The sequence below is a fragment of the Schistocerca piceifrons genome, chromosome 3, assembly GCF_021461385.2.
Source record: "Schistocerca piceifrons isolate TAMUIC-IGC-003096 chromosome 3, iqSchPice1.1, whole genome shotgun sequence".
In the NCBI taxonomy this organism is placed as follows: Eukaryota; Metazoa; Arthropoda; class Insecta; order Orthoptera; family Acrididae; genus Schistocerca; species Schistocerca piceifrons.
Genome location: NC_060140.1, coordinates 66791797 through 66807817, shown reverse-complemented (window position 1 = coordinate 66807817; position 16021 = coordinate 66791797). Strand labels below are relative to the sequence as shown.

The following is a 16021-nucleotide window of genomic DNA, read 5'->3' as shown; positions in this document are numbered from 1 at the left end:
ACTATACTTACTGAGAATTCTGAAAAAGAATTTCATTCTGACGTTGCCTTCGATTAGTTTCACACACCCGTTCAACTCTGAATCAGTTTCATTAGCAGGTCCATCTCTAAACTTACTGAACTTCTCAGCAACATCTCATTGCATTTCCCTGGCAACTATTGCGAGTTCAACGATCTTGTCTACAATAAAAAGGTACGCCATCTGAATCATATCGAAATTTCAGGGAATAGTTAGTGGATGCTCAGACAATAAGATGCTCTTGGTTTTACAGCACGGTCTCTATGCTTTGCACCTGCGATCTTTAGCCTTTCTTTTTTGAGTCCTCTGACGGGTTTGATGCGGCCGGCCACGAATTCCTCTCCCGTGCCAGCCTCTTCATCTTAGAATAGCTTGGCAACCTACCTTCAATTCTTTGCTGAATGTTTTCCAGTCTCCCGCTACAGTTTTTGCCCTCTACAGCTCCTTCTACTACCATGGAAGCCATTCCCTGATGTCTTAACATATGTCCTATCATCCTATCCCTTCTCCTTGTCAGTGTTTTCCACATATTCCTTTCCTCGCCGATTCTGAGCAGAACATCCTCATTCCACACCTTATCAGTCCACCTAACTTTCAAAATTACTCTTTTCTGTTCCAGTTTTCTCACAGTCCATTTCTCACTACTAGACAATGCTGTGCTCCAAACGTACATTCTCAGAAATTTCTTCCTCAAATTAAGGCCTATGTTTGATACTAGTAAACTGGTCTTGGCCGGGAATGTCCTTTAAGCCAGCACTAGTCTGCTTTTGATGTCCTTGCTTTGTCCGTCATCGGTAATTTTGCTGCATAGGAAGTACAATTCCTTAACTTCATGTACTTCGTGACCATCAATCCCGATGTTAAGTTCCTCACTATTCTCCTTTCTGTTACGTCTCATTAGTTTCGTCTTTCTTCGATTTACATTCAGTCCATACTCACTACTCTTTACGGTGTTCCTTTAATTTTCAGCAGTTCATATAATTCTTCTTTACATTGACTCAGGATAGCAACGTCAACGAATCGTATTATTGATATCCTTTCACCTTGTATTTTAATTCCATTCCTGAACGTTCCTTTTATTTCTACCATTGCTTCTTCGATGTACAGATTGAACAGTAATGGCGAAAGACTATATCCTTGTCTCGCACCCTTTTTAATCCGACCACTTCGTTCCTGGTCGTCCAATTTTATTACTCCCTCTTGGCTCTTGTACATATTGTATAGCTCTTGGCTCTTGTACATATCGTATAGCTTACCCACATATTCCGCAGAATTTCGAACATATTGCATCAGTTCACATTGTCGAATGCTTTTTCCAGGTTGACAAATCATGAGAACGTGTCTTTTTTTTAGTCTTACTTCCATTATCAACCGGAACGTCATAATTGCCTCTCTAGTGCCTTTACCTTGCCTAGCACCAAACTGATCGTCATCTAATACAACCTCAATATTGTTTTCCATTCTTTTGTATATTATTCTTGTAAGTAACTTCGATGAATGAGCTGTCAAGCTGGTAGTGCTCTTGCAGTCTTCAGAATTGTGTGGATGAAATTTTTTCCGAAAGTCAGTAGGTATGTCGCCAGGCTCATACATTCTACACACCAACGTGAATAATCATTTTGTTGCCATATCCCTCAATGATTTTAGTAATTCTGATGGAATGTTATCTACCCCCTCTGACTTATTTAATCTTAAGCCCTCCAAAGCTCTCCTAAATTCTGGTTATAATAGTTCATCCCCTATCTCTGGTAAATCTACCCCTGTTTTGCCTCTGAAGAACTGTGAAAGATGAATTTCACTGTGAAAAACCATAAAAACACATAGGGGACTTCGCCACACTGAAATCCGTGCTTTTCTCCGAGCTCGACTGAATTTTATTTGGTGAAAGAGTATGGAATCCATTCCTTTATGTCAAGAACAAGATGGACGACCGAATCATCGTCATTCGTGCACTAACAAAATCTCACTGAGATTAAAGAACAACCACCACACTCTACTTGCAGAAAGATCAACATCACATTTCGAGTATCGTAATGGTTCAGTAGACATTGCAGACTTCCTTGATGGCACAGTTCACACATACAACTGAACATTAGTGAGACGATAATGGGGCAAACGGGAGGTTGGGTAGCTCTTGTGTAGTCGTACACCTGAGCAGATCATTAGATCAGTAGAATCTTGGTGCCTGTGGCCCACACGCTCTCTTTAACGCCTCTGGCACGTCAGTGGCGTTCGTACTAACATGTGGACTCCAGGAAGAAACGGTCGACACCGATGACTGGACGAAGCCTGTAGCATCCAAAGTGAAGAGTTAAAACATTGTAACCGATCTAGTTGGCGCATTGGTTAGCACACTGGACTCGCATTCGGGAGGACGACGGTTCAATCTCTGGTCCGGTCATCCTATTTAGGTTTCCTGTGATTTCCCTAAATCACTCCAGGAAAATGTCGGGATGGTTCCTTTGAAACCGCAGGGCCGACTTCCTTCCCCATCCGTACCTAATTCGATGAGACGGATGATCTCGCTGTTTGGTATCTTCCCCAAAAGAACCCAACCCAACCTCGAAACACTGTGGCCACCCCCTTCATAGCGTGTTGGTCTACTTTTGGAACGCAGTGCAGCACTGATACTGTGTAGTGTGGATTCGACAAGTGCTTGCGATGTTTCCAGAGGTGAGTGGCCCCAGGTGTCTACGTACAGCCAACACGGTTCACGGTTCCCGTAAATTACAAGCTGGTTGGCTGTTGGAGAGGAACTGAGACCAGATGGCGCCGTAATGGTGTTCCATCCAGCTCAGATCGGGCGAACTTGATGGCCAAGACATTAACATGAGTTCATTTCAAGCTTCTCAAACCACTATAGCACGATTTTGAGATGCATCAGTTGGAAGATTCCATCACTATCTTGAAAACGCATTAAGCGATGAATGTGTTAACATAGTCCACAGAGCAGTGTTACCTTCGACTTCTACCACTGATCCCTTGGGAGCCTTGGTGAATGTTCCCCGTATCAGAAAACTGCCACAAGCGGTCTGTGTCTGTTACGTAATAAGTGTTTCGAGCAGGCATTTTCATCGATGATGGCGTGTAAGGACAGAACCATCAATGTAGAATAACAACAAACTTCATTCATCTGACCAGGCGACATGTTTCCGTTCCCCACGAGACAGTGTAGACAAACACGTATCCTTTGCAACTGTGTGACAATGGACATCGGAGCCCCAAACTGAATAATGTGCGCCGAAAGGTGTGCTCAGAAACAAATCTTCCTGCACAAGCACTGTACTCCGTCGTCAGATCTGGCACAGAGCACTGTCCACAAAGCGCGTCCGTCCTCCACGTCCTGTGTTAAGGTGTGGGCGGCCATAACTTTGTCGGCTACTCTTTGTTTCACCGTCCTGCAACTACTTTGCATAGATGATCATGACAGTAGCACGAGAACAGCCGTTTGCGAGATGTTCTTTTCCAGCCGCCGGATCATAATAATCAGCTTTAATTACAGCTTATGTCAGTGGATTTCCCCATTTCATGCGTGTATGGTCGCCAGTATAATTCTCCATTGGTCTCTGCTCCTTACCGCAGTTAAGTGCCCGTAACTTCACTAGACGACAGCAATATCTAAAGAGCTGCTATTGAGTTAAATAACTATTTCTGAACTGTAAACAGCCAGTAGTTGATTAGTAACCGCATACTTTTGTACCGACCGATTAATCCATTGCCTTCAATTCTGGACAAACGGGCAGTATCTCTATGGCTACAAATTCATAGTGACTTGCACTATACTGCATTGTATTAAAGCTTATCACTGTATGTAAAGTTGCTTAGGAGAGGACACTGTCATGTTGATTTTTTTCCTATTCTATGGCTGTTTTTATGGTTCTGTACCTCAGTCACTAAAAACGGAACTCTTATAGGATCCTGTTGTTATCGTTCTGTCTGTCTGCCCAACCGTTCAAACCCTTTTTTTTATCAACGGGTGTACGTATCGAGCTGAAATTTATGTCACATGCAAAGGTCTACATTCCCTTGGCGGTGTACAAAATTTGAGCTTCAAAGTCAATGCAATCAAAGGACACGGCCATTCATGTCACATATTTTGATACAAACTCACTCGTCACAACATGTAGGGCATTTCTCGTTGGCGTAGAATGATAAAACTGGCAAAAGCGAGTTTCCACAGAGAAAGTAAAGGAAAAAATCAGAAAATTTTAAACCGGTCATTACATAACACGAAAAATTTATTTGTCGTTTGTTGTACGACTGTCTGTCAGTCCGTATGTTAAGACCCTTTCTCTCAGGTAGGGGTAGACATGTCACGTTGAAATCTATGTCCCCTTAACGTTGTAGTTGTTGTTGTTGTTGTCTTCAGTCCTGAGACTGGTTTGATGCAGCTCTTCATGCTACTCTATTCTGTGCAAGCTTCTTCATCTTCCAGTACCTACTGCAACCTACATCCTTCTGAATCTGCTTAGTGTATTCATCTCTTGGTCTCCCTCTACGATTTTTACCCTCCACGCTGCCCTCCAATACTAAATTGGTGATCCCTTGATGCCTCCCCTTAACGTAGAATCCCGAAATTCGACGAGAGGCAAGTTTTCATAGTATTGGTAAAGGGGAAATACAAAACTTATTAAACTGTAACTACATCACATAAAACTAGATTTTACTTCGCCTGTGAAAAGCATAAGAGAAAATATTACTGCATGCAAACATAAATTGCAAGTTTTACTCATGTTTTATTTAATAAGTAAATAAAAATATTTTATTGAATATTCTCTCTCTACATATGTAAATTGAAGTATGTTGCACTCTTCGTTTTGTGTATCTCAGGTTGACTCGGCGACTACTGTCGAAATTTTGATTCAGTCTTGGAAGTCCCGGGACCAATATCTGGCTAATATCGATCTCGACAACGGGTAAAATCGTCGAGACTCGCGATTTCCGGGATCGATGAGCTTTCGACATAAATAATTAAGTTTGTACGGAATACACAGTGCCTGAATCCTACCCGCATTTCCCTAATTTTGTTACAGAGGTTCCTCTTCTAGACCTAGAATAGGCGCCGGCCGGTATGGCCGGGCAGTTTTAGGCGCTTCAGTCTGGAACTGCGCGACCGGTACGGTCGCAGGTTCGAACCCTGCCTCGGGCATGGATGTGTGTGATGTCCTTAGGTTAGTTAGGTTTAAGTAGTTCTAAGTTCTAGGGGACTGATGCCTTCAGATGTTAAGTCCCATAGTGCTCAGAGCCATTGTGAACCTTGAATAGGCAATCTTTTTTATGTATCTGGCGATAAGACGCACACTTTTGGTCGCAAATGTCTTCCACCTCTGCTTTTGTGATAGGTGATTTATATTCTAAGCACATTTTCGAGCAGCTCTCAGTGTTAGAGATGACGCACTTCCCTTATAATAAGAACAGCGTCTCCCTTGACAAGTTCGTTTGACGAGCACGAAAGTGTCACGAAGATGCCCATCCACCTCCAGTGGTAAGACGTCGTGTGCCTTACTATTAAATTGAGGCAACCAGCGTAATGCTCCCACCTGAATATCTCTCGCTGAATGACGTGTAAATGGGCCTAGTGCCAGTTATACAGAAAGTACCCTTCGCCACACGTCTTGATGTGAATTGCGGAGAACAACTTCGTTTCATATTTCGGATTATTGGCCTATCAGCGTTCACCTGTCTGCGTTCTTGTTTACGAAAGACGGTTCTTCATCCCACCTGCGTATATGCGCCTGTTGGGGTCCGATATGTAGAGGAACTTGTTGATGGCGTCCTGAGGCGCGGTGACGGGGGCGGCGGGGTCCCCCGAGTGGCAGGCCTGGTGCGCCAGGTACAGGAAGAGCGGCCTCTCCGTGTCGTGCTCCAGGATGAGCCGCTCCGCCTCCTCCGTGTAGACGTCCGTGGAGTAGCGGCCGGCGTGCTCCCACGCCGTAGTCAGGTTCTTCCACAGGATGTAGCCGTTCAGCTCCTGTAGGGAAAAAAAATAATACCAGATTCGTAGAGGGCTTTGATGAATTATGTTGCGGCCTACATCTACATCTACCTGATTAATATTCACAATAAAGTCCCTGGCAGAAGGACCAGAATTACCAGAATAATGTCCGCCCCAGTAGCTGAGTGGTCAGCGTGACGGATTGCCGTCCTCTGGGCCCGGGTTCGATTCCCGGCTGGGTCGGAGATTTTCTCCGCTCAGGGACTGGGTGTTGTGTTGTGTTCATCATCATTTCATCCCCATCCGGCGTGCAGGTCGCCCAATGTGGCGCCGAATGTAATAAGACCTGCGATATGGCGGCCGGACCTGCCCCGCGAGGGGCCTCCCGGCCAATGACGCCAAACGCTCATTTCCATTTCCATACCAGAATAATAATTACCACCTGCATGCTGTCTCTCTACCGTCCCACTCTCGAACACCACGCGGGAAAAACGAACACATAATTTTTTCTGTGAGAGCCCTGATCCCTCTTATTTTATCGTGATGATCATTTCTCCCTATGTAGGTGGGTGCCAACAGAATGTTTTCGCAATCGGAGGAGAAAACTGGTGGTTGATATTTCATGAGAAGATCCCGTCGCAACGAAAAACGCCTTTGTTTTAATGATTGTCACTCCAATTCACGTATCACGTCTGTGACACTATCTCCCCTATTTCGCGATAATACAAAACGAGCTGCCCTTCTTTGTACTTTTTCGATGTCATCTGTCAGTCCTACGTGATGCGGATCCCACACTGCACAGCAATAGGGTGGACAAGTATAGTGTGAGCAGTCTCTTTGGTAGACCTGTTGCACCTTCTAAGTGTTTTGCCAGTGAATCACAGTCTTTGGTTTGCTCTACCCACAATATTATCTATGTGATCATACCACTTTTTGTTATTGGTAATTATAATTGTTGTGGGTTGGCAGGAGAGCCAACACCTTAATAATAGAGGAAGCCGAAAGGCACGCGTTTTAGCTCACGCAGGCTGGCGTGAGGTCTGGAACAGGACAAGGGAATTAGAATTTAGATAAACGGACGTAGCTGGTGGAATACTTAAATTTAATCCATTAATGATGAGCGTCGCTCTTGACTGTACATGACTCAGTATCAATAGTAACTGGTAATGGCGCCATGCTAGGTCGTAGCAAATGACGTAGCTGAAGGCTATGCTAACTATCGTCTCGACAAATGAGCGCGTATTTTGTCAGTGAACCATCGCTAGCAAAGTCGGCTGTACGACTGGCGCGAGTGCTAGGAAGCCTCTCTAGACCTGCCGTGTGGCGGCGCTCGGTCTGCAATCACTGATAGTGGCGACACGCGCGTCCGACGTATACTAACGGACCGCGGCCGATTTAAAGGCTAGCACCTAGCATGTGTGGTGTCTGGCGGTGACACCACAATAATCTCTAAGTATTTAGTTGAATTTACACCCCTCAGATTTGTGTGACTTATCGCGTAATCGAAATTTAGCTGATTTATTTTAGTACTTACATGAATAACTTCACAATTTTCTTTATTCAGGGTCAATTGCCACTTTTCGCACTGAGAGGTTCCATGACTTCTTTTGCATGTCTCCTCTCATTTTCACCAATTTTATTGATGTTCTGTGTCATTGCACGGTAGTAACAGACAGAATAAGGTTATTGCAATGAGAGTATTTGTACTGAGAACTCAAAAACTACTTTTCACTTGATTCCCACGCATGTTGGTTTACTTCTGTTGGTGACCTGTGCGAGGCCAACATCGGAGGACGCGGCACACTGCATTTCCGATTGGGAACTGTGCTTCCCTGAATTCTGAGGGGTTCTTACAATAGGCTTAGGCGCCTGGCGGAACGACTGACGTCGGTCGAGTTTCGCCTGTTGTATGCAGGGCGAAACGACCTGCGAGACGTCTGAGTGTCGCCGCAGTTTATGTGTTTACCGTTCCGGCGGGTACAGAACAAAGATTCCTGGCACCAAATGACTGCACAGTCCTCATGATTCTGAGAATACTTGTGCACTGTACCCTGCTAGGTGCGACTGTCTGGCACCAGATGGCCGGTAGTCTAGGCAGGTTGTTTTCGCAGCCAGTCAAACGGTAAGTTCAGTGCCCTCAGCTGAATAGCAGAGGCATGATTGATCATCTTAAACTGACGCTAGTTGACGTCATGAAGCCCTGCTCGAACTTGGAGAGAACGGTCGCTATTGGCGCGAATGATGTTTCGAGGCAGTGTGGGGGAATTTTGGAATCAGAACTGAATGCTGATTCGCACTTTTCGAGGAGAGTAGGGAGTTGAGCGATGCTGGCTTCGCAGCTTGCATCGCATCACAGAGTAGGGATTCGGGATCTGATCTTCGTCGGAGTCAGACGGTCTTGCGACTTGGTCGCTCGTTTTCAGTACTTACTCTGGTGGCCGCAGCAGGAACGCCGACACAGCATCCTGAAAGGCGACGTTCTGCCGCCAATAATTCACTTTGTAGCAATTAATAAAATATTACGGGTCATTAGGCGATGGTCGAATGGATTTCACTTTAACGTACGACGTTCCGTCCCCACCTGCGGAGGACATTTTCAAGACGGATCGTAGCTTTGCTGAATGTCCGATTGGGCATGGATGTGTGTGATGTCCTTAGGTTAGTTAGGTTTAACTAGTTCTAAGTTCTAGGGGACTAATGACCTCAGAAGTTGAGTCCCATAGTGCTCAGAGTCAGTTGAACCATTTGAATGTCCGATTGACACCCTGCGTCGCTACTGACCACAGCAAACTTCCGTTTCCGCGAGCTTCCGCACAGAGGCGTGACGTCACATGTTTTGAATATGTCCGCTTTCATGGTTGTTCAAAATGGTTTAAATGGCTCAAAGCACTATGGGACTTAACATCTGAGGTCATCAGTCCCCTGAGATTTAGAACTACTTAAACCTAACAACCTAAGGACATCACACACATCCAGCCCCGAGGCAGGATTCGAACCTGCGTCTGTAGCGGTCGCGCGGATCCGGACTGAAGCGCCTATAACCGCTCGGTCACAGCGGCCGGGCAGCCCATGATGGAAGACTGGAACATATCTTTTCGGCACCGGAATCCAAATTTCATTCAATTTCACGCCCTCCTCCTTGCTATTGAAATTCTTGGGGCGTTTCACGATCTCTATGGGTTTTCTGTATAGCCTTCTGTGGTATCTGCTTGTGGCTGCCAGTACTTCTATCAAAATGAATGTGTTGGTCTCCTGGCTGTAATGTATGTTCCGCAACGGCTGATCAGTCAATCTGTCCTCTTCTGTAATTGCCCTTGTGCTCTTCGAGTCGTTTTTAGACAGCTCTTTTTGTAGTACCCACTTACACCTCCCCACAACTACACGGAATCCTATAAATTCCAGCTTTTTCCAGTGGTTGGCGAGCATCCTTGGCCGGTTTTAGGTGACGATGTATCTTCCGTGTGGGTGTGTAAATTACCGCTATGTTCCGCTTTATCCGGTGGATAGCACCAAGCCTATACAGAGAGGCCCCAGGAAATTTAATATGAAGGAGAAGGGTGTGAAATCGAATGAAATTTGGATTCCGGTGCTGGAAAGATGTGTTCCAGTCTTCCACCATGGGTTGGTAGCAACAGCGGGCGACGTCAGTCGACAACGACCAACTGCGCTGGCGTATTCAAAACATGTGACGTCACGCATCTGCGCAGAAGCTCGCGGAAGAGAAATTTTACTGTAGTTGGTAGCGAGCCAGGGTGTGAGTCGGACATTCTAGAAAACTCCGATCCCCCTTGAAAATGGCTTCCACAAATGGGGATGAAACGCAAGGTCTTAAAGTGAAATTCCTTCATTGTTCAACACAGTGCAGAACAACTTGTCGTTTCCTCAGCCGAGTGTCTTACGCGAGCGTACCGCCACCCGTAATACACACGGCTGCAGGGAGAGGAAATGGTCGCATCTCCGACCATAGCAGCATTACCTCGGCGCCGTGCTGTGGATCGGCATTTATAAGTCGAAGCTACTCATCAAGAACCATCAATGTAAACGTGCTGTTCTACGAAATTACAGGTAGCCATGACGTTTCCGGCTTTCGAGCAGGATCAGTAGGGTTGAAGTTGCTCAGTTCCCACTGTCACTCAGCACAACCAGCCGATCACCAATCATCTTTAGTTCAGCTTGGGGCTACTGCAAGTCTCTGGTAGGTGCACGCTTCTACCAGGTGTCTACACAAGCCATGGGCCTTATGTCACAAGAGCTAATACGGTAAGTGGTCAGCAAGGAGGCGGTGCCAAAAGCCACTGTGACGCTGCACTGGCTTTATGCCATTCGTGATGTCACTTACTGCCTAGTAGCCACGATCGGAAATTGGGACACAACTGTAGGAGTGGTGTATGGAAGTTATTAACAAATAAAAGTATTTTGCTACTACTAAGCGGAGCAAGCAGATTGGTGGAAAGAGTACACTGACTGCCTCTCAGATGAGCGGGGGGCAACTGCTCTGGTGATGAGACAGAGGAAGAACTCAGAATCGATACGGAAGACATAGGGAACCCAGTATTACGAGTTTGAAAGCTCTTTGGAAGAATGAAGATCAACTAAGGCACAAGAGAAACATAACCTTCCTTCAGAATTTCTGAAATCATTGTGGGGAACTGACAACGAAGCCACCATTGAGGATGATGTGTAGAATTGATGAGTGTGGAGACATACCATCACAGTATCGAAAAAATATCCACACATTCACGAAGACATTAAAAGCAGGTAAGTGCGAGATCTGTCACACAAACATTTTAGGCCTGGCAGATGCATCCAAGTTGCTGAGAAATATTATGTATAGAACATTGCAAGAGACAGCTAAGAATCTTTTAGATTACGATCACTTTGGCTTTGGGACTGGTAAAGGTACCAGAGAGAGAGTTCTGACGTTGTGGTTGATGATGGAAACAACGGTGGAAAAAATCAAGGAACTTTTATACGACCTGTCGGCCTGCAAAAGCGTTCCACGATGTAAAATAGTGCTGGATGTTCGAAATCCTGAGAAAAATAGGGGTAAGCTCTAGGGAAAGATTGGTAATATACAGTATGTGGAAGAACCAAGAGGGAAGACTAAGACTAGAAGACCAAGGAAGGAAGTGATTGGATTAAGAAGTGTGTAAGACGGGGATGTACTCCTTCGACCTTACTCTTCAGACTATACAACGAAGAAGCAACGACGGAAATAAAAGGATGTTTCAAGAATGGAAACTAAATTCAGGTTGAAAGTATGTCAAAGATAAGGTTTCCCGGTGACATTGCTAACCTCAGTGAAAGTGAAGAAAAATCGCAGGATGTTATGAGTGGAATGAAATGCATGACTATACAATATGCAGTGAGGATAAATCGAAGAAGTAGCAGAAGTGAGAACAGCAATAAACTTAACTTCAGAACCAGGATCACGAAGTAGGTGAAGTTAAAGAATTCTGGCACCTACGAATCAAAATGGCACATGATGAGCAAGAACATAAAAAGGAGACTAACACTGACAAAAAGAGCACTTCCGGCCAGAAGAACTCTGTTAGATGTACGTTTAGAGGACAGCATTGCATAATAGTGAAACACGTACTGTGGCAAAACCTAAACAGAAGAGAATAGAAGCATTTGAGTTACAGAAGAATATTGAAAATTAGGTGGACTAATACGGTAAGGAATGAGGAGTTTCTCAGCAGAATCAGCGAGGAAAGGAGTATAAGGAAAACACTGACAGGAAGAAGAGAGAAGGTGAAAAGACATTTGTTAAGATATCAGGGAATAACCTCCATGCAACTACAGAGAGCCGCAGAAGGTAACAACTGTACAGGAAGACAGAGACTGAAATAAATTTCAGCAAATAATTGACAGTGTAGGTTGCAATTGCTACTCTGAGATGAAAAGTTTGGCTCAGGAGAAGAATCCAAAGCTGGCTGCAAGAAAGCGGTCAGAAGCCTGACAATTCAAAAAAAAAAAAATAAATAAAAAAAATAAAATAATAATTCCACGAGCACTTGCTCATCCTCACAATTGTGAAACAAGTCTCTTCCACTGAATAAGTGGCCATACCTCCTAACATACGCATTTCAGAGCCTATATTTACTGACATCTTTTTCTTGTTTTTGCCCACACTGCCTCCTGGAAAAACACGGAAAGCAAAAAGTTGGCAGAAGAAAAGATCTGTTTCACAGTACTGAAGATGAAGAAGTGCTCATAGATTCTGAGGTGCTCTGGTTAGAGTCCCTGATTACTGAGACATTTTTGCTTCTAATATCGTGTACTTCCAGCTGTATGAGTTTACGCTGATAATTATAGTACTCCCTACAGAGTTATGGTAGACGGTGTAGCGAGTGCATAGATTAACAAGGGATTTTAAATAATTAGTATTCGGAGAGGAAATGGGTAATACAGGTAGGGTTCTTTTATGTCATGTTACGTGGGAACAAATTGAGGAACAAGCCTCCACTGTCGTGCAACGAGTCAGTACACGAATTTACAACGTAAGAGTAATAACAGAAAAAATTAAACTTATGTGAATCCTGTACATACGACAAACCGTAAGTTTAAATAAACGTAATCAACAAAGTAACTCAGGAATTCGTTTAATTTATTTTTTATTTTTACAGGAGTTCTTCGACAGATCAGAAGGTAATGAGAAAACTCTTCAGTAGAGATCTGAAAGTCCTGCTAAGCTTTTGTAGTTCTTCTGGCAGCTTATTGAACATGGATGCAGCAGAATACTGCACGTCTCTTTTCGCAAGTGTTAAGGAGACGCTTTCCAAATGCAGACTGGATTTACGTGTATTGAAAGGCCGATGGCAGGATTCCCTGGCTACTGAACAGCTGTCGACAAGAGGTTCGCAGACTTACACCTCATATTGCTCGAACCACCCGTTTGTGAGCCAAATCAGAAGAATTACCCAAAAAATAATATTACACGTCATAAGAGAAAGAAAATAAGCAACGTGTTGAATTGTCGCTTATTTCAGGTCCTGTTCTAATGCTAAACAAATCATCCTTGATAATGGGCTTCCCACAACAGCTTAGTACCTATCTGAACGTCTATGAATTTGACTTGTTCAGTCTCACAAATCACCTGTCCACACTGTGGAAACAGAATATCAGTTATTGTTGAATTGTAAGTTAGAAACTATAAAAACTTATTCTTACTGTGATTCACCATAAATTTATTTTCTATTACACATGATCTTATGTCTTGAACTGAATTACAAGGTAGTGTGTCAGTACTGAAAACAGCGTCCTTCCATACCTATCTACAGTCATCATCAAACAGAAATATTTTAGAGTCAGCTGTAATACTAGAGGGCGTATCGTTTATATAAATAGGAAACAGTAGCGGCCCCAGCTCCGACCTCAGCGACTGCCCCCACCTAACTGTGCCCATTGGGACTGCACATCATAGCCACTCTTAATACTGCGTGGAACGACTTTCTGCTGTCTGTTCTTAAAGCAAACGATGAACCATTTGTGAGCTACCTCCCACCTCCCCCACCCCCTCTTTATTCCACAATGGTACAATGTTTCTGATAAAATCAATAAAACACAATCAAACATATTAGCTAAATCAATGTAGAAGCCCTGCGTTCGCAGCCTTAGATTTAATCCGTCCGCAGCCTCCCAGCGAAAAAAGAATATAGCATTTTCAGTTGTTAAACCGCTTATAAGACCAAACTATACATCTGACAGGTAATTATATGAATTGAAATGATCAATTACCCTTGTATATATAGTTCAGTAAATAAATTTAGCAAACATCGATGGTTTAGAAACAGGTCTAAAATTGTCTGCATTATCCCTTTCTTCTTTTCTATAAAGTGGCTTCACTACTGAGTACTTCAATCGGTCAGGCACTGACCGTACCGAACGAAAAGTTACAGATATGACTAAGTACTGGGCTGACATATGCAAAGCGGTACTTAAGTATTTTGCTAGATACCCCGACATATCCACGAGAGTGATTTGATTGTTCGCTCTGTCTCCCCACTGTCAGTTTCATGGAGGAGTATTTCAGATACCAGTCTCGGAAATCTATTTTCTAAGAGAGTTATATGGTTCCCTGAAGCAACTAAGCTTCTACTCAGTTCCTCTGCTACATTCAGAAGTGATCACTAAATGTTGAACACGTATCCGACTTATCACTAACTGAAACATTGCTACTACGTACTGACTTCATATTCTCATCTGTTGCTGCTGACAAGACATTTCCTTCATGAGTGACCAGATGCTTTTAGTTTTATCCTGAGAACTAGCAATTCTACTCGCGTACCACATACTTTCTTCGTACCTAATAATACTTTTGAGCACCTTGCAGCACTGTTTGTAACAGGATGCTGCAGCTAGAGTGTAACTACCTCTAACATTTTGATATAAATGCCACTTTGTTCTACACGATACTCTTCCTTTTGATATAAATGCCACTTTGTTCTACACGATACTCTTCCCCATAGTCAGCTAGTTAGGCTGCCTGTTAGTGCCAGTACACTGTTCTGAGCGTTCTAATGGAAAGCAACTTTCGAACGGCGTGAGAAATGTGTTGAGGAAGGCATTATATTTGTCGTATAGGCTATCAGCAGCATAAACATCCTGACACACTTGTCCCATAATGATGCTTAAGAGAGTCCCTACTGCATCTGAATTAGCTGACTCTCTGGCGGCTCTCTGCATATCGACCCTTGCCCTCTGTTGTGATCTTTGGTCGTCGGTTGTGGCTCGAGCGCGAGGTGAGGTGCTCTGGCGGAGAGAGAACACGGTCGCTGGAGAGAGGTGAGGGCAGTACGGGCATAGCAAGTGCCTCGGGCAGTGATCGTCAATTTGGCTGGCGTTGGCTGCGCATACAGTTTGTTTTGGACTAACCAGGAAACCTCGCCTCTTCGGGGCCGGTGATGGCTATGTGGACCTGGTTCACTTATCTGCCAACTACAGAATTTACGCTGTTGGACGTGGACTCTTGGAAATGAATTAAGGTGATTTTTCTTGCTTACATCGTATTACATGAACTTGCTTTCTTGCCTCAGTATCAGCACATTTGCTCTGAAGTTGTTTTAATTGCATTTTATTGTTTGCCCCTTAACTCTGAATTTATATTCATGATTTACTGTGCGGCTTGGTCTTACGAGTCTGGTGCTGAATAGTATTCCAGTTATCCGCAGCAGGGCTTGAGTTGTACTACTGGTAGTGTCATATTGAAAATATCATTGTGGGTATTTATAGTTTCGCCCTCTCTCAAAACTGACATTTAGTGTGTTTCAGGCCGCGCTGTGTACTGCCCAGCAAAAGTCGTGTTCGACATCCTTGTTATTCCGTTAGATACTTTGTGGAGAGTTTTTGGTGTTGCTTCTGCACCAGATAAGCAGTGACTGTAAGGCAGATTTATAATTGCAAATCTTGTGAACTAGTTTTATGGATAATTAAAATGTGATCATGACTTAAGCCTTTTAGTATTTAAATTTCCTTGTGTTGTCCATTTGATTTTGCTGTTGCCCCAATGTGTTTGTAATTTATATTTTGTACACTCAGTGGAAATTGTCACTGCACTTAAGGATTCACTGGGGTGTTCCGGACTCAGCTGCGTTAGTTTATTTTTCTGTGCACTCAGTTGGTGTCTCCGTAATTTGATATTTACTGATACATACTCTGTACTCCACGTGTCTATGCTAAACTTGGTTGGTTGTGATCCTTGTACTGCTATGTCCGAGCCCTGTTGGAGCTTCTCATCGTTGTTTCGCACCCCCACAGTCCAACGGTACACTGTTTCTCCCTCCGCCGGTTGTCGATCGGTAGGCCTAACGAGACGTTAAATGTGTCTATCGTTGTGTGCGACTCTGTTACCGCAGCTCAATCCGGCACAGACGTCATATACAGGATAAGTCGTATTTGTTTTACTACCCCTCAGACTGACACAATTTTGGAGTGTTTGCTTTAATAGCTTGTGCTCTCCAAGACATAATTAAGGTGTATTATAAAGAAAACGGTTTTCGTTTTGTTTATTACCATACCTTAGGGTTACATATTGAGAATGCCATATCTTTTTATTGTTGTGTATTG

General features: G+C 43.9%; 1 protein-coding gene across 1 annotated transcript in view; it reads right to left on the bottom strand.

Annotated features, from left to right (window-relative positions):
* Window positions 1–16021, bottom strand: part of LOC124788393 (arylsulfatase B-like) — a 92539-nt gene that overhangs the window by 37297 nt on the left and 39221 nt on the right. The window contains exon 5 of the mRNA XM_047255659.1: window positions 5740–5989. Within this exon, the coding sequence (XP_047111615.1) occupies window positions 5740–5989 (250 nt within the window). The remainder of the gene's footprint in view (window positions 1–5739; window positions 5990–16021) is intronic.